The 19788-nt window shown below is 38.5% G+C and overlaps 1 protein-coding gene across 1 annotated transcript in view; it reads left to right on the forward strand.

Moving 5' to 3' along the window:
• The first annotated feature begins 37 nt into the window (after nt 1-37).
• HTR3B (5-hydroxytryptamine receptor 3B) overlaps nt 38-19788 on the forward strand; it is a 35693-nt gene continuing 15942 nt past the window's right edge. Inside the window, 3 exon segments of the mRNA XM_043579380.1 lie at nt 38-4612; nt 5853-5966; nt 8941-9101. Of these exon segments, the coding sequence (XP_043435315.1) occupies nt 4546-4612; nt 5853-5966; nt 8941-9101 (342 nt within the window). The 5' untranslated portion in view covers nt 38-4545.

The following is a 19788-nucleotide window of genomic DNA, read 5'->3' on the forward strand; positions in this document are numbered from 1 at the left end:
GAAAAAAAAAATTTAAAAAAAAAAAAAAAAAGAAAACCATGTCAGGAAGGGCCAGGGTCACGGGGGATACTATTCCTCTGTTCCTTCATTCGTTCGTTTGTTTGTTCGTTCGTTCGTTCATTCATTCATTCATTCATTCATTCATTTTTAAGGACCAGGAGAAAATGTGCGTTATTATTAAAAATGAAATTCTGAGCCAGAAGAAAATCAAATGTTGAGTGCGGCTTTGTACTTGAAGTGGCGTCCCAGTGGTTACCTTGATATTTATTTCAGAGGATAATGCTATAGAGTAAAAGAAGTTTCACATGGGACTGTACTCATTAAATATTTGATTTCGGCTAGAGTGTCCATTTCTACTTTTCTGCTCCAGCCTGACCAGATGTGCTCAGAAAATGTGGTTTCCCCTGAATATGTACATCTGTCAAAATTCCTGTCAATGTTAACACAACTGCCAAGAGAGTGAACAAAGAGAGTTAGCGATTAACTTCAAAGAATTTTGTTGGAGAGGAATAAAGATATTTAAGGTCTGTTTTGTGAACTAATTGCATTTGCATATTTATGGGATTTACTGATATAGCAGTAATTAAAAACTATTTAGTAGTCTTAAAGGACACATAACTCAGTTGCTGTTTGCATAATAAACACTTCTTATTATGTTTGCATAATAAAACCTCTCCCCCTCCTCCTTCCAAAAGACACTGGTCCAGCTAAGAGGTGTTGTATCTTACTTGGAAATAATGGAGAGACAAAGTGCAAGGGCTCCTGGGAACGTGGAGACGGGACTTCTGAGAGAAATACATCTCTAGGTAGCCTCTTAGTGACAGGCCTGACCCTAGACTGCATTCAAGAAACAACAGATTCAAACCTCAGATTACTAAGTCTTTTTCTTAGCTGATATTTTAGGAAGGCTGAATGCTTAGCTTCTGACAATTCCATTTTTTTCGTTTTAATACACTGATCTGCTTGAAAGGCCTGAACGGGGTTCACCTCACATTCATCCTTCCTAAATAGCTTAGAGGGGTGTGGTGAGATCTTTGAGTAATGGATAAAAAGTACTGTATTAATGAGTGAGAAGAGACCATTTTCCTGAAAAAATTCATGAAAAGTTAAATTTTCATGAAAAAAAAAGATGAACAGGGAAGAGATACCAAATCTAAAGGCACCAAGTAAACAAACTAAATCCAGACAGGACAGTAAGATTGGAAAAACAAATATCTGAGCCATTTGGTGATTCAGAGCAAGGCGATCAAGGAAAGATGGGGAAGCGTCTGTGTATAAACTATTTTGAAAACAAGTCAGTCACACAAAACCGTTCCCATCTTGGCAGAATTCATCAGCCAATAAAGAGCTGTAATGGGCAGGATCACCAGACTGTTGTTAAATTAGCTAATGAAGGTTGTAATGTACCTGTATTACACATCATTAGCAGTGGCCTTCCAGTAACAGATGGGTACATGAGGAAGTGAGAAGAAAAGGGAGGGGAAAGCATATCCCAGAAGGGCTGACTTACCATGGCTTGCTAAAATAAAATGTGTGGCAAGAATGTAATGCCGATCATCATCGCGATTAAACCTTTGCATAAAGGGAAGCTTCTGTGTCGCCTTCCCATAAAAAGTGCTAGGTACATAGATATGTCTGTCTGCAGCTTGCTTTTCTCCTCATGGTAAGTGCTGGGACTTTGGTGGCCAGATCAGTCTTTGGTGATTGTATCTCTTGATAAAGCCCCATTTATCTGGCCATCCTCTTTCAAGGATGTTTCTAAACTTTCCATAAGTTTGTATCAAATTTTCACTACCAGGTTACATTTCTTTTTTTTTTTTTCTGAAATATTTTCAAATACACAGCAAGACTGGGAGAATAGTAAAATGAATCCCGCCCCCAACCGTTTGAGAGTAGTTTGCCAACATGATGCTCTGTCGCCTGTGAGTGCTTAGAATGTGATTCTTACGAACAAGAACATTACATGATCTCAATCCCATCAAAATCGGGAGTCTCTAGGCCCCCACCTTGGGTTTTGCGAAGTCTCCCCAAGATGTTCTTTGTAACAAAAGGATCCAATCCAGAGTCACACATTGCACCCAGTTGTCATGTCTCCTTAATCGGCTTTATGGGACACGGTTTCTCCGTCTTTCCTCAGCTTCCCTAACCTTGACACTTTTGAAGATTATAAGCTGTTTTGTAGAGTGTCCCACAGTATGGGGTTATCTGGTGTCTCCTTCCAGATAGATCCAAGTTTTGAATTTTTGGCAGGATGATCACAGAAGTGCAGCTGTGTCTTCTCAGTCCCTCCTATCTCATGGCACACAACTCCCGTGATTGGTAACGTTAATTTTCATCATTTGATTAACGTGTTGTCTGCCAGATTTCTCCACGGAAAGTTTTTTGTTTTTTTTGTTTTTTTTTGTTTTTTTTTTTTTTTTACTCATTCTGATTAATAAGTATGTTGTGTAAGTGTCCTGTTTTTCATCAAACTTTTGCCAGCTAGGTTTTATCAGCCACTGATGTTTTTTGAGTGAATTATGACTATGAAGATTCTGACATTCCTTCTACATGTATTAGTTGGCATTCTAACTTAAGGAAAAGTCTTTATTTCATTCATTTATTTAAATCAGCATGGACTTGTGGATTCGTTTGTTTTTTTTTTAATTTTTTTAATGTTTATTTTTGAGAAAGAGAGAGAGAGAGAGAGAGAATGAGCGGTGGAGGGGCAGAGAGAGAGGGAGACACAGAATCTGAAGCAGGCTCCAGGCTCCGAGCTGTCAGCACAGAGCCTGACATGGGGCTCAAACCTGCCGATCACAAGATCATGACCTGAGCTGAAGTCAGATGCTTAACTGACTGAGCCTCTCAAGCACCCTGTGGATTTGTACTTTATTTTGGGAGATCCTTCAACTAACTATGCCCTTTTAACATGTCTCTGTCATTCTTTTATTTTTTAATTATTTTTTAATGTTTATTTTTGAGCAAGAGAGGGAGACGCAGAATCTGAAACAGCTCCAGGCTCTGAGCTGTCAGCACAGAGCCCGACTCGGGGCTCGAACCCACAAACCACGAGATCATGACCTGAGCCCAAGACAGATGCTCAACTGCCTGAGCCATCCAGGTGCCCCTCCTTGTCATTCTTTTAGCACTTCTTTACTTTGTGATGCAACAAGATGTTCTTGGGTCTTCTCACACATCCCCACATCCCCTGTTCAGCTCCATGTCTTCCTTTTAGGTAAGTGTGTTATTTAGAAACTAAGATCTGGGTGTCGGGTATACTCATTGCTACTGGGGTGTCTTGGCTCCCAGACTCACCAGTGGACAGAGCTTGGGATACAAGTGTGTATTAACATCTGTACACACACACTGACATCTGTGTTTATTTTTATACGTAGCCACATGTATTGAAAACCACAAGTTCACACCGATGCCTCCAAAACCAACTCAACGCCTCAGGGTTCATCCTAGTTTCCTCCCTTTCCATATTTGTAACTCCTGTCACCAACAGTAGGAAGTCAGTCAGGCTACGTTTTATTGGTAGATGAAAATTAAGGAGACAGCTTCATAGATTGTAAACAAAGGGACTAGATAAATTAGCAGAACAGGGATCAGGTATGTATTTCTCCCCTCGGTTTGCTCTGTGAAACTCATCTCAATCCTATGCCTCTACAATCCCACTCATAGTAAAAAGCAGATAGATGTTGGAAATGGTATGAAATTCAGTTTTTGTTTCTAGAGCATCTAGGGGTCTACCAGTGGCAGATAGAATCATATGGAATCAGGTCTGTTTTTCCTTCATAATGAAGAGTATGGGTGCTCAGTGAAAAGATGAAAGAAAAAATTTATCACATGATGTCCAGCTTTCGTAGCCCTCATCTTCAATCAGCCTAGAAGGATCCTCTCATACGTGGTTTACTTTCTGGATTGTATACTCAGTGACAATTTAAGAAGCACCCCCATTTATCAAACATCAACGTTTCTTTTAATTAAAGGAGCTCAGGAAAGACAGAGTGCACTTTCCCCACTGTATTGTTAGCAGCTGTTCTTGATTAGACAATAACAGGGTTCCATTAGCTTTGTGTGATTCAAGAGTCCAATAGCCATTGTCAAATACTGAAGATGCTCCTGCATAAGTCTGGTTTAGAACAGCTATTTAGGTCTCAATTATTAATGAAATTAGTGTCCTGAATGTCAGCAAGATCATCGCCTTAGGTAAAGGCTGTAAAGGAAACCATATTAGTGTGGAATGTCCCCTCCTTAGGGGCTCCTCTTAGATTACATTTTTCACTTAGCTATCTCTTGTCAGGGAAATTGAAATGTTGGCCACGATCTGATGCTGGGGCAGAACCAAATGGAGAAGTTAAGGGGTATTGCTGTGGCATCAATTCTGAAACATTGTGTGGTGCTGGCGTCACCTTTGGTCCTGTTCAATGTTTACAAAATAGCACCGGCGAGGACAGCATAAACTGGCAAACAGCAAAGAATGGAGTGAAGAGGGGCCCCTTTGGGAAAAATTGAGTGGTATTCCGTCCCGTAGGCAAGTTTACGTTTCTTCTCTTTGGGATGTGCCCAGGAACAACGGCAGGTGCAATGGCTCCTCTGTGGCCCTTCATCCTGGTGGCTGCCTCAGGTGGGTCCTTGTAATGATTTTATTTTAGTCATTGAGTATTAACTCTTAGAAGCGAGAGATGATATTTGTCTACATTGTGCTGTATAACTCTTTACAAGTGTTTGTTTTTATTTATCATCTGTACAACGCCTAGTCCTCTGAAGCTACATGGAGACCTACGATGATAGATCTATATATGTATATGTATATCTACATCTGTATCTTTATCTACATGTATACATACACACAGAGGCACACAGTGGGGCTTTGTACAGGCAGCTGGAAATATGCTCTGAAATGTTAAAACTGTTTGATAAACCCCTGTTTCTCTAGAAATCAGGTTTTCTTGGCAGCAATTTACATTGATAGTCTGGGGCATTCTTTTTCAGATTTGCTTTTATGTCTGAATAATACATTTTTATTATCCAAAATGGTCTTGGCTTCATTGTAAGCTTTTAGTAGACCACAGAAAGAGTCTCTTGGATACAGCATGGCTATAGATGCCCGGACATAATTTTGATATTAAGGGTTTCATCCAGCTGTACAAAGTCTGTATAGATAATGAGTATATCTCAAAAGATAAGCACTATGAACTTGCGTGTTTTAAGTGTACAGTTCCCCTTAAAATGCTTTAGAAACTAAAATATTTTTCCATATTTCTGGAACTGAACTACACTTTTATGGTTCCAGTATTAACATCACTGAATTGGGCCATTAGAGTTCGGATACAATGGATTCTTAAAGACACATACACATCAAGCAGATCACTTAGGCTGGTGTTTCCCAACACCCCACTTTTTTGAGGGGTCTTGTGGAACTCACATCTAGGAATTTCCATGTTTTAAAATATAACTGGAAGTGGAATCCGTCATTTATGGCAATGAGGAAGGAATTTGGTAGCAAAGCAGCTGGAAATGAGTTTTTCTTGGGTAGAGAAGAAAAATAGCCACTTAGCCTTAAAGTATAAAAATCCTGAATGTTGAAGTTCAAGGATAAAATCATTATTTAATTATAAAAATGAAAATAGGAAATTTCATTAAATGCCAGATGAGTTTCTTAGCAGAAAATAATTGTAAACATTAAGCTAAGTAAGATAGAAGGATAAAAGGTAAGGAAAAGAAAGAAATTGTTCTTAACGATATCTCTTTCTAATGTTTAGTATTACGCTTGATTTTTGTTCTAAATGTGACAGAAAATGTGTTTTAATGGTGTCTAGTAATCCGTACTTGCCTATAAATCATATTGGGAACATGTGTTGCAGAAAAATCTGCCCTTTGGAATCTTTGCTGGGTTAATATCAAGATGATTTGGAAATGCAAGAGCACTGAACCAACCACCAATTCAAGGCCACTGCCTGGAGGTGATGTGTGCTGGGGTAAGAGGCCCAGGTTAGGAGACCTGTTTGGTTCCTACTCCACTACTCACCAGCCATGTAACTCTGAAGAAGCCAATTAGTCTCTTAGAGATTCAGTTCTCCTGTAAGTTAAATGTTTCTCTTGTATATTTGTGAAGATCTAATAAGATAACATTGTGAAATTGTAGGGTGCAATGCAAATGTAAGATACTTTTGACCTAAACACACACACACACACACACACACACACACACACACAGAGAGAGAGAGAAAATAACAGCGGGCTGTTTCTACCCAGTCATGCACACCATGCAACATGTCAGTCTTCCTTTTGAAGGGTTACTCACTGCTATCCCTAATATTCTGGGGGAGTCAGGTCAGTGTAGTGTCATGATTAAGAGCTTGGGCTTTGGATCCAGATAACTTGTGTTTAAATTCCAACCTCTTCATTTGCAAGCTGTGGGACTTTGGGTGGTACTAACCTCACTGAGCCTGTAGTCCCTTACCTGTAGCAAAGTGACTCTGCATCGGGCTGTAGGGTACCTATGTCATAAGGCTGCTGTAAAAGCCAAATGAGATAATCCATGTCAATTGCTCTTAGCACAGTGCCTGGCATATGGCACATATTCAGTCAGATTTGGGAATTCAATAGACCACACACCTAAATCTGAATGTCCTTGTAACCCCTCACATAGATGTATAACTCTTTTTTTTAATAATCCTAGACATGACATACTCACTAAAGCAAGAACATCTCTTTTCATCAGAGTGCCCAGAACACTTTAAGATAGGTGTGAGAGTAATTTGTTAAAACAAGGAAAACGAATAATTCTATTGTATTCTTACCTTAAAAAAAAAAAAATCTCTCTTCACCTAAAAGTGCTTCATAGCTCAGTCCCCTAACACATTCTACTTTCCAGAAATCTTACAAATAAATTATTAGCATCCACAGAGGGAGTGCTAACAAGGAATCTTTCCTGGGTCTGTGGATCATTTCCATCAGCTCTGTTGAAACATCACTGAACTGAGTCATTTAGTGCTTGTGTGAATGTCACATTAGCTTTCAAGGGGGCATAATTTAGTGTTAATTAATGGTCACTTAAATCCTTAATCTCTCTCTTGTAATTGATCTTTCTCCTCAGGCAAATTTGCATTCATAGTAGAAATGTAATTTATTATTTCTTCCTGTTTTGAACAAAGAACTCTGCCCTTATAGTTTATTTCAGCATATTTTCATTTCCTTCTTATTTTTCTTCCTATCATTGCTTGTTTCTCTATTGTTCCTAGTTCTAGATTCCAGAACTTTCTCTTTTTACCCAAAGACTTTGACATGTTCTGGAAACTTATGTTATTCTATAGGGTATCTATGGATTGTTTCCTAGTAAAGATAGCAGAGGGAAATCTTTATGGGCAGAGGGTGTAGGGAAAACACATTCATTTCTCAGAATTATGCTTTCACTCTATCTCCGATAGTTTCCTGTATTGGAACATGCACATTTCAGTACTTCCCCGACTGGGACTTGAATTGGGAGCTTCCAAGCGAGGTGAAAGTGAAGTTGCCCAAAGCAAAGTTCATGGGAAAAGCACCAAACCAGCTTTGCTTTTATGCACCTGACTTCTCTCCCCTGGGGTACAACAGCAAGAAATGGTCTCAGGTGGAGAGGTTCACAGCACATTTTTTTGACAATCACAGTTCACAAAAACCTTAAAAATGACGCCTGATGCAAGCCACCTGCCTTAGTCCTGCATGCCTGAATAGCTGATCCCATTTTAGGCGTCTTCCTGGGTGAATAGTTAGGAAGTTAAACTGCTCATTAGCTTTGCAGCTCTGGTGGTAATGAAAGTGAATATTCCACTGCCCACAACGAGTCTGCAGTTGCACCCCCAGCATCGTTGTTAGCATTTTGGTCACACTGACATTGATAAATCATAGAAATTGCTGCCCGTGGTAGCGAGTGACACGACATCATTCATAAAGAAACGGGTAGAAACAGGACTGTTGCACAGAGAGAAGAGATCTCATTTACAGTTTCCTGCTGGACCCTGCACACCTTCAGCGGCTCATCAAAATAACCATCAAAGCCACTGAGAGGCGAGGTGAATTCACGCACAGGACACGACAGATAGATTTCACTCACGCACTGTGGCAGGAGGTGTGCAATTTGCTTCAGTCCAATGACTTAGCGAAGCTTTGAATCCCCCAGGAGCTGGCAGAGCTTGTGAGCAAAATATCTTTTTGCAATTCAGAGGAAGCACTCGCAAATTTGTCACTTCCAATTGTTGGTGCTCGCTTCCCGGGCTTCCTTTCCCCTGGCCTCCCCTGCCTCAACACCAATCACTGCTCCTCTGCAAATCAGGATTCCCAGGTCATAGAAAATGGTTGTTCTCTGGAACCAGAAAGAATTTTTTCCCAAAGCGGAGATCTCATTTTCTGACAAGCATGTTTTATTTAAAGACAGTTGAGTGCAAAAAGAGATTTTTTTTTTTTGAGAAGAAAAGTGTGAATTGTAATCTCATTAATCCCATTATTGAGGAATCCACACAGATCTTTGGGTCCATTGGTTTGTCCATGTTCCTGCTTGGATTTTCTACTTAAACGTTGAATTGTGAATGGAAAATCAAAAGAAAAATCCAAATAGGACATAACTTGTGGCTGAGTGTATAGGAAGGTTTTTTTCTATGTAGGTGTAGGTGGGGGTGATACAGAAATAAAGGATTCTGTCTCGAAGACGCAAGACTGCTGTGAAAACAGAATTGTAGGTGAAGTTCAGATCCTTGGAGATCAGGTTGGTTTATTTATCTTTACAGTGAGATTTCTCTACTGGGCAGTTAGACCATCAGCTTGCTTTAAATAAGTGTCTGCCAGAAAGCCCACCAGCTGGCTATGAATTTAAGCAGATTGGGGTAAGCTGAAAACTGTTCTGTTAGGAACCACCAAGTCCTGAACTGTCTGAAATCTCGTAAAGATACTAAGATGCTAAGTTTTGTTTTTCAGAAATACTAGTTACAGATACACCTCATCCCAGGAATTCTACTCTATATCGTCTCACCAAGCAGCTATTACAGAAATATCACAAGAAAGTGAGGCCAGTTCATGACCAGACTGAGGCCACCATGGTATACCTGGATGTATTTGTTCATGCCGTATTGGATGTGGTAAGGACCATCTTACCCTTTCTGATTCATGTTACCCTTTTGTAAAACTACCTGCTATTTACGCAGGAGCCTAGGAGATGTTTTATTCTTAAGACTCCAGTTGAGCTGGTAGGGAAGTTGCACTAGACTCATGTTAGCAGTAAGCGTGAGATAAAATACTTATTAGACACATGCTTTCTAGTCCCCAACTTGCAAGCTGAGACGCAGATAGTCTACAAATAGGAGTTTCATGGAATTAAGAGTTTTGTTTTAATTTTTTTAATGTTTATTTATTTTTGAGAGAGAGAGAGAGACAGGGTGTGAGTTGGGAGGGGCAGAGAAAGGGAGGCACAGAATCCGAAGCAGGCTCCAGGCTCTGAGCTGTCAGCACAGAGCCCAACGTAGTACTTGAACTCACAAATGGTGAGGTCATGACCTGAGCTGAAGTCAAACACTTGACTGAGCCACCCAGGCACCCCAAGAGGTTTTAAGAATTATAGTCATACAATAGCCAGAGTATGGAAAGAACTCAAATGTCCACTGATGGATGAATGGATAAAGAAGATGTGGTATATATATATATATATACAATGGAATATTACTCAGAAATCAAAAAGAATGAATTCTTGCCATTTGCAACTACGTGGATGGAACCAGAGGGTATTATGCTAAGCAAAATTAGTCAGAGAAAGACAAATATCATATGACTTCACTTGTGTGTGGAATTTAAGATACAAAACAGATGACCATAAGGGAAGGGAAGCAAAAATAATATAAAAACAAGGAGGAGGACAAAATGTAAGAGACTCTTGAATACAGAGAACAAACTGAGGGTTGCTGGAGGGGTTGTGGGTGGGGGATGGGCTAAATGGGCAAGGGGCATTAAGGAAGACACTTGTTGGCATGAGCCCTGAGTGTTATACATAGGAGATGAATCACTGAAATCTACTCCTGAAATCACTATTGCACTATATGCTAACTAACTTGGGTGTGGATTAATTAATTAATTAATTAAATTAAAAAAAAAAAAAAGAATGGTGGTCATAGATCAGTGTACACATTTTATGAGTTTGCTGACACCAAAAATAGCAATAGGTATGTTTTTTTCCCCATGGCTCACGTTTTTTAGTGACAGTGGTAGATTTAAGAAAACATCTACTACTTATTTAAAAAAAATTTTTTAATGTTACTTTTGAGAGAGAGAGAGAGCACAAGCGGGAGAGGGGCAGAGAGAGAGGGAGATACAGAATTCGAAGCAGGCTCCATGCTCTGAGCTGTCAGCACAGAGCCCAATGAGGGGCTTGAGCTCACAAACTGTGAATCATGACCTGAGCCGAAGTTGGACGTCTAACTGAGCCACCCAGGCACCCCTACATCTACCACTTACTGCCTGAAATTGAGGAAAAGAAAAAAGTGCCCTGGTGTCTTGAGTTTATACCTAACGTATTTGATAAGGATGGTGAGGGAAGTTTGTGTATAAAACTGTCTCTCCTTCTATATCTAAAGAGGGGGTTGTCGCAGGGATCAAATGAGAGAATTCATGGAAAGCAGTTAGCAGAGGTCTCAGTACACCCTCAGTAAATGGTGGCTTACCCCTGCTCCTCTCTCTTCTTAATTACAAAATTTCCAGTATCAATAGGTCCCAGATTTATTTTGATTTTTCTTATGAGCAGACCTTACTGAGCTTGTTTGTTAATATAGTTTAATATGTTTTTCAAGTTACTGCTCAAACTTTTTTTCTAATTAAGGTATAACATACATATGTGGAAATGCACGGATCTTAAGTGCACAGTCCAATGAGTTCTGGTAATTGGGTGTACCCATAGAATCCACACCCCTGTCAATATAACAGACCTTTCCATCGCCCCAGGAAGGTCCCTCATTGCCTGCCTGCCCAGTCAGTTCCCATCCCCTCTACCCACAGAGACAACTGCTGTTCTGATTTCTTTCACCATAGATTATTTTTGCCAGTTCTAGAATTTCATTGAATGAAATTTTATTGTGTTGTCCTCTATTGTGTCTGGAGTTTTTCACTCAGCATCATGTTTTTGAGGTTCACTCATGTTGTGTATATCAGTAGTTTTTCTCTTATTCTTTCGTTTTTTAAAAAATTTTTTATTTACTTTTGAGAGAGGTAGTGCAAGAGGGCACCAGAGGATCCGAAGCAGTGTCTGCGCAGTCTGACAGCAAGCAGTGAGCCCGAGGTGGGGCTGGAACTCAAAAATTGTGAGATCCTGACCTGAGCCGAAATGAAGAGTCGGGCACTTAACTGACTGAGCCACCCAGGTGCCCCTAATGGAGTCCATTTTAAACCAGCTCGTTAGGGGGTGCCTGGGTGGCTCAGTTGGTTGAGCGTCTGACTTCGGCTCGGGTCATGATCTCACGGTTTGTGAGTTCGAGCCCCGCGTCAGGCTCTGTGCTGACGGCTTGGAGCCTGGAGCCAGCTTCAGATTCTGTGTCTCCCTCTCTCTTCCCCGCTCATGCTCTGTCTCTCAAAATTGAGTAAACATTAAAAAAAATTAAAAAAAAAAATAAACCAGCTCGTTAGTTGTGGTTAGTGCTTTCTAGGTCCTAGGACATCTTCGCTACTCCAAGTTCACAGACATCATTTTCCTGTATTTTCTGTCAGAAGATTTGCAGCTCCTTACCTTTAGTTCTATGATCTATTAAGAATTAATCTTTGTGATGGTGTGTGATATAGATCAAGGTTTTTATCATTGTTTTTGTGTTTTGGTTTGGTTTGGGTTTTTGCATTTAAACAGGAGTTGTTTCAGCCTTGTTTTTTCGCCCATTGAATTGCTTGATGCCTTGATTGAAAATTAAATTGACTGGTAAGTGTCAGGCTCTTTCTCTTGAAATCAGGCAGTGTAAGTCCTTGGACTTTGTTCTTCATTTTTGAGATAGCTTTTTAGGACCTTTGCATTTCTACATAAATTTTATACTCAGTTTGTCAGTTTCTATTTTTTAAAAAAAACTGCTGGGAGTTTGTTTAGAATGATATGGCATCTACAGAGTAATTTACGAAAGAATTAACATTTTAATAGTATTAAATATTATTCTAGTCCTTGAATATATTATGTTGTTCCATTTATTTGGGTCTTCAACAGTGTTGTATAATTTTCAATGTAGAAGCTTTACACATATTTCTATTAAATGTATCCCAAAGTATTTTTGATGCTGCTATAAATGTTACTTGAAATTTTTTAATTTTCTATTTGTTATTATAGAGAAATAGGAATTTTGCCTGTTGACTTTGTATGCCTTACTAAATTTACTTATTCTGGTAGTTTTTTTTGTAGATTAATGTTGTCTACATACACAATCATGTCATCTGCACATGGTTTTGCTTCTTCCTTTCTGATCTGTTTATGCTCTTTATTTTTTCATTGCCAAATTGTACTGCCTAAGACTTCTACAACGTTAACAGAAGCAGTGAGAGCAGACATCCTTGTTTATTCCCATTCTCAGGGGAAAATTTTTCACCATTAGGTATGATGTTAGCTATAGCTTTTTCATAGATGTTCGTTATCAAGTTGAGGAAGTTCCTTCCTATTTCTTGTACACTGAGAGTTGTGTTTTGTTTTTTTTAATCATGACTACATATTGAATTACATCAAATGTTTTTTCTCCATCTATTTGGAGAGCAGATAACTTTTCTGTTTTATGCAGTTACTAGGGTAAATTATTTTGATTTTCAAATGTTAATCATCCTTGCATTCCTAGGATAAACCCCATTTAATCTTGATATGTTATCCTTTTTCTATATTTCTGGATTTAAATTCCTACTTAATACAGGTTGTGTCTATGTTAATGAGGAGTATTGGGCAGCAGTTTTTATTTCTTGTAATGTGCATGTCTGGTTTTGATACCAGGGTTATGTTGGCCTTAAAAAAACTAGTCAAAAAATGTTTCTGCTTCAATTTTCTGAAGGAGTTGTTTAATGTGGATATTTTTCTTTCTTTTAAAAAAATTTTTTTGAGTTTATTTATTCAAGAGAGAACAAGTGCAAGCAGGGGAGGAACAGAGAGAGAGGGAGAGAGAGAGAATCAGAAGCAGGCTCCACTCCCTGTCAGTGTGGAGCCTGATGTGGGGCTCGATCCCACCAACCATGAGATCATGACCTGAGCTGAAATCAAGAGTCTGCTGCTTAACCGATTAAGCCCCTCAGGTGCCCGTATGTTTTTCTTTCTTAATGTTTGATAGAAGTCACCAGTAAAACCATCTAGGATTGGAATTTTCTTTGTGAGAAGATATTGAAATGTGAATTCGTGGGTGCCTGGATGGCTCAGTTGATTGAGTCTCGGACTCTTGATTTCAGCTCAGATCATGATCCCACGGTCATGGGATTGAACCCTGATTCAGGCTCCTCACTGAGCATGGAGACTGCTTAAGATTCTCTCTCTTTCACTCTGCCCCGTCTCCCACTCTCGCTTGCTCCCTCCCTCCCTCTCTCTCTCAAAAACAAGTGTGCGTTCAATTTAATTAACATGTGTAAGAATGTTTATATTTCCTATTTCTTCTTGTGTCACTTTTAGTAGTTTGTATTTTTAAAGGGATTTATTTTGTCCAAGTTGTCATATTCATTCGTTTACAATATTGCCTTTTTCATTCCTCATGTTGGTAATTTGTGTTTTCTTTTATTTTCCCTTAACCAATATTGTGAAAGCTTTATCAGTTTTACTTATTTTTTTTCAAAGAACCAAATATTGGCTTTGAATTTTATCTATTGTTTTTTTATTTCATTGATATCTGCTCTTTATTTGTTTTCTTTCTTCTACTTACATTTAATTTGTTTTTCTTTACTTAGTTTCTTAAAGTGGAAGCTTAGAGCTTTGATTTTAAACCTTTTTCTTTTTAATTTTAGCAATTATGGCCATAAATTTCCCTCTAAGCACTGCTTTAACTGTATTGTACAAGATTTTGAGCATCTTAAAATTGAGATATAAGTTACATAAAATGAAACATCTTTTTATTTTTTTATTTTTTTTAAGTGTTCATTTATTTTTGAGAGAGAGCAAGCACACATGAGCACACATGAGCTGAGGAGGGGCAGAGAGAGAGGGAGACACAGAATCCGAAGCAGGTTCCAGGCTCTGAGCTGTCAGCACAGAACCCGATGCAGGGTTCAAATTCACAAACTGTGAGATCATGACCTGAGCCAAAATTGGACATTGAACCGACTGAGCCACCCAGGCACCCTGAAACACCTTTTATTTTTTATTTTATTTAATTTTTTTAATTTTTTTTTTTAACATTTATTTATTTTTGAGACAGAGAGAGACAGAGTATGAACAGGGGAGGGTCAGAGAGAGAGGGAGACACAGAATCTGAAACAGGCTCCAGGCTCTGAGCTGTCAGCACAGAGCCCGACGCGGGGCTCGAACTCACAGACTGTGAGATCATGACCTGAGCCGAAGTCAGACGTTTAACCGACCAAGCCACCCAGGCGCCCCTGAAACACCTTTTAAAACACCACTCACTTCCCCCTAACCCCAATACCTGGCAACCAGTGATCTTACCTTTTTCACTATAGTTTTGCCTTTCCAGAAAGCCATATAAATGGAATCATGATATTTTACACTTTTTTTTGGCTTCTTCCATGTGGCATGCTGCCTTGGAGACAACCCACGTTTTGCTGTAGAGTCAGTAGCATTCTGTTGTGCGAGTGTCCTGCAATTGGTTTATCTGTTTACCAGTTTTTGGACATGTGGGTTGTTTCCAGTGTGGGGAAATTATGAGTAAAGCCACTATACACATTTGCATATGTTTTCACTTCTCTTGGATAAATACTTAGATGTAGGATTGTGAGTTGTATGATAAGCTTGTGTTTAACTTTGTAAGATACTACCATACTGTTTCCCAAAGTGGCTGTATCATTTTGCATTCCACCTGCAATGTGTGAGAGTTTCAGTTCCTCCACATGATTGCTAGCACTTGATATTGTCAATCTTTGTAAACGTTAACCATTCTGGTAGATTTGTGGTGATAGCTCACTGTGTTTTTTTAACTTTCATTTCAGTAAAGACTAATGACCTTGAATATCTTTTTGAGCTCTAATTTGCCAGTTGATATCTCTTTTGGTAAAATGCTCAGATCTTTTACCCAGTTTTAAATAGTGTTGCTTATTATGTTATTGAATTTCAGGAGTTCTTTATATATTTTGAGTCTATTTCTAGACTCTGTTCTGTCCAACTAATCAGTGTCTCTCCCTCCATCAGTACACTGTCTCAATTACTGCAGCATTACAGAAAACTTGAAATCAGAGCATGTTTTCCAACCTTGTTCTTTTGTTTGAAAATCATTTTGACTCTTATAGGCCCTTTGCATTTTCATATAAACTTTAGAGTCAATTTCTATTTAAAAAACTGCTGGAATTTTTGTTGAGATTGCATTAAATCTATAGGTCAATTTGAGGAGAATCAACATCTTTAACAAAAGTCTTCCAATCCGTGAGCCCATTTTATCTCTCCATTTATTTAGTCCCTTCATTTCTCCTCGTAATATTTTGTAGTTTCTAGTGCTTTACACATAATTGTTAAGGTGTATCCCTATTTCACATTTTTTGTTATTCTATAAATGGTATTTAAAAATGAATCTCTGCCTAGCATACAAAAATACAGTTGATTTATATGTATTGGCCTTGAATCCTGTGGCCTTACGATACCTTATTAGTTTTAGAGGCTTTTTTGTAGATTCTTTCAGATTTTCTATGTAGAAGATCATGTTGTCTATGAATAAAGACAGTTTTTCTTCTTTATTCCCACTCTTTATACCTGTATTTCCTTTTATTGCCTGTTGCACTGTCTCGAACCTACAGTACAATGTTGAATAGAAGGGTTTACTATTCCATAAATATCAATTTGATAAAAGTATTCGATAGTATTATTAAAATCTTCTCTAACTTTTTAAATTTTTGTTGCTTTATTAATTTCATAGTGAGGAGTGTTAAAATCCCCAACTATAACTGTGCTTTATTTATCTGCTCTGTTGTTAGGTGAGTATACATTTAGAATTGCATGCCTTCCTGATGAACAGATCCTTGTATCATTATGAAATGCCCCTCTTCATATCTAGTAATACTCTTTTTCTTTTTTTTTTTTTTTTTTTTTTTTTTAAATTTTTTTTTTTCAACTTTTTTATTTATTTTTGGGACAGAGAGAGACAGAGCATGAACGGGGGAGGGGCAGAGAGAGAGGGAGACACAGAATCGGAAACAGGCTCCAGGCTCTGAGCCATCAGCCCAGAGCCCGACGCGGGGCTCGAACTCCCGGACCGCGAGATCGTGACCTGGCTGAAGTCGGACGCTTAACCGACTGCGCCACCCAGGCGCCCCATTAATACTCTTTTTCTTGAAGTTTTTCTCATGCTTACTTTTTGCATGGCGTGTGTCTTGCCATCCTCTTATTTTCCATCTCTCCGCATGACATTGTATTCAAAGTCATTTCTTGGAGACAACATATAGTTGGGTCTTGCTTTTTTTTTTTTTTTTGGTCAACTTTTATTTTGAAATAATTATAAATTTACAGGAAGTTGCAAATAAATTTATAGGGAGGTTCTGTGCACCCTTTACCCAACATCCCCCAATGTTAACATCTTAGGCAAATAGAGTATCGGTACTAGAAATCGACATTGGTTCAATCCACAGAGTTTATTCAGATTTCTCCAGTTTTACATATATTCATTTGTCTCTGTGTGTGTGAGCTTCTATGCAACTTTATCATGTGTGTAACTTTGTGTGACCACCACTACCACACATTAAGCAACACAGTCATTACCATGGGGCTACCTGGTTCTGCTCCTTTATAGCCACATCCCTGTCCCTGCCCCCTATTCCTAACCAGTGGCAACCAATAAATCTCTCTTCCATCTTTGTATTTATGTTATTTTAAGAATATCACATAGGGGAACCTTGGTGGCTTAGTTGGTCAGGAGTCAGACTCTTGATTTCAGCTCAGGTCATGATCTCACAGTTCATGGGTTCAAGCTCCCCATCAGGCTCTGGGCCCACAGCACAGAGCCTGCTTGGAATTCTCTCTCTCCCACTCTCTCTCTTTTTGCCCCTCCCCCACTCACTTTCTCTGTCTCTCTCTCAAAATAAATAAACTTAAAAAAAAAAAGAATATAAATGCAAAGATACTGTATGTAACCCTTCAAGATAGGGTTTTCATTCAGTGTAATTCCCTTCAGGTTCATCCAAGTTGTCCATAGTCTTCAGTTCATTGTGTTTGTTGCTGAGTAGTACCCCAGGGCATTGCTTTTTTTTAACCTGTCTATCTGTGCATTTTAACTGAAGCATTTCATCCATTTACCAATACTTTCTATTTGTTCTCTAGTTGGGCCATCTGTTTTTGTTAAGAAAATATTTTTTTTAATATTTGATTTTAGTTCTTCTATTGGCTTTTTAGCCTGCCTCTGAATCATTTTTTTTAGCTGTTGTTTTAGGGATTCCCATTTCCATCATTCATTTAATACAGTTTACTTAGAATTAATGTTATTATCCTTTACATACATTGTACAAATCTTGCAATAGTAACATTCCATTTACCTGCTCCACTGGCTTTTTTACTATTTTTGCCTTCAACTTTACATTTACATACATAATATACCCCACAATACAATGTTAGTATTTTAATGTACTTTGTTAAAATCACTTAGTAATTTCTCTTTATTTAAATAGAGGTAGTTTTCTATGTTAATATCTTAGTGCTGTGCTGGGAGTCATAGACTGATTTTTTTTGTGACTGAGAATTAGGCATTGTAATTGATGAAAAACGTAATTTGAAACTGAAAGTATAATCAATATAACAGGGTTTAAATTATTTTTTTTTGTCTGATGCAAGATATTTTAGCATAATTTTCCTCCAGCTTAGATAAATCCCCAATCATTGTTTCTTTGCAAACAGGAACATTTAAATGATACACACACACACACACACACACACACACACACACAAATCTCAGTTTTAGCAAAAGTACTAGATCTAAGATCCTAGAAAATATTATTTAATACATGCCAGGAAATATCCACCCCTCCTCCAAAGGCCTAGTCTTACAGAAAGCTCCAACAGAAAACTCCCTTAAATGCTCTCTGTAATTGGATATTGAACTAAAATTCTTGAGACTTAATTTCCTGGGGCTATATTTTCACCTACTTAAGAAACGTCAGTCTTTGCTGGTTGTCTGTGAGCTATTATGACTGCGTCGTTTACCAGACATTGTACAGTGGGAATAGCATGATTTGAATTGAGTAAAGACACATGAGATGAACCATGTCATGTGAAACCCTGGGGCAGATGTATAATCAGCCTTGAGTAAGGGAATAAGAGAGGCCTTCTAGGTCCCTCCACATCCTCCCACTTTTTATTTCATATTGATTTAGATAAAGTAGAATTGCTCAGGCTTTCCTTTAGAGGCTTATTAGGAGATAAATATAGAAAAGGAGTTAAGTTCTATATTCATATTTTCCCTTAGAACAACTGTATCAAATTGGAATTTTTTTTTTTTTACCTAATTCTTTCTTTCTATCCCGATAAAAGTAAATAAAACCAGATTCCTTACGGTAGTTAAGGAGAACACCATTACTTTTTCAAAGATATGTTTTTCTCCACTGTTGTGGAATATACGAATTTTTTACTAGAATACATTAGACATACCCCTGTTACTGGATAAGACAGACTTTCCTTAGAAATTTGGAAAAATATTATATTCTATCCCTCTAGTTTTATCCCTGTCTACTGTCTTAGCCTTATCACCTCAATACTACAATGAAATCAACTCCTTGTTGTTTCCTGCCTGTATGCTGTTTCCTCCACTAAATGTCTTTGTCTTCCTTCTCCATCCGTAAAATATTCTAGTCCTTCAAATCTCCACTTCTGAGAAAGATTTCCCTCAATTCTGCAAGCTGACAGCAATATCTCCTCCCTTTAAATCCACAGAAGTCTGTATATATTTTTAAAATTTTTTAAATATTTATTTATTTTTGAGAGAGAGACAGAGCGTAAGTGGAGGAGGGGTAGAGAGAGACAGAGACACAGAATCCAAAGCAGGCTCCAGGCTCTGAGCTGTCAGCACAGAGCCCAATGCGGGGCTCAGACTCAACGAACTGTGGGATCATGACCTGAGCCGAAGTTGGACGCTTACCCGATTGAGCCACCCAGGTGTCCCAAGTCTATATATTTCTTAACACACATAGTGATTTGTTAAAATGTCACATACCCTAATTTATTAATAAGCTTCTTGAGGGAAGGACTTGCTTACTCATATTCATATTTCCCATATTATGCAGCACAGCATATCTTGCTTCAAAGATACTGGATAGATATTTGTCAAGCAATTAATTAATCAAAATACATAAGTGCCAATTTTAGTACCGCCATTATGAATGGCTTCGTCTAATAGACTTTGCGAACGTCTCTATTACATTCAGCAGGGCCAAGCCTAGAGTCCATCCTGGAGGCAGGGTCGGTTTGGAAGGACTTGATGACATGGCACACAGAATCAGCCAAGGACACCCCCAGTGTGAATAGATAACTTGTTGGGTGCATCTGGCGGCAGCTGAGCTGCTGGCAACTTTTGTTTGGCGTGAAGAGCTTTCAGCCCAGCTCTCATTGTGGCACCTCGCTTCCATTATGTTTTGCCTCCTGTTTTGTTTATATGAAAGACTACAGTCTTGTCTTAGAATTTCTGGGTATTATGAGTACCTTAGGGA

Source organism: Prionailurus bengalensis, chromosome D1 (assembly GCF_016509475.1).
Source record: "Prionailurus bengalensis isolate Pbe53 chromosome D1, Fcat_Pben_1.1_paternal_pri, whole genome shotgun sequence".
Lineage (NCBI taxonomy): Eukaryota > Metazoa > Chordata > Mammalia > Carnivora > Felidae > Prionailurus > Prionailurus bengalensis.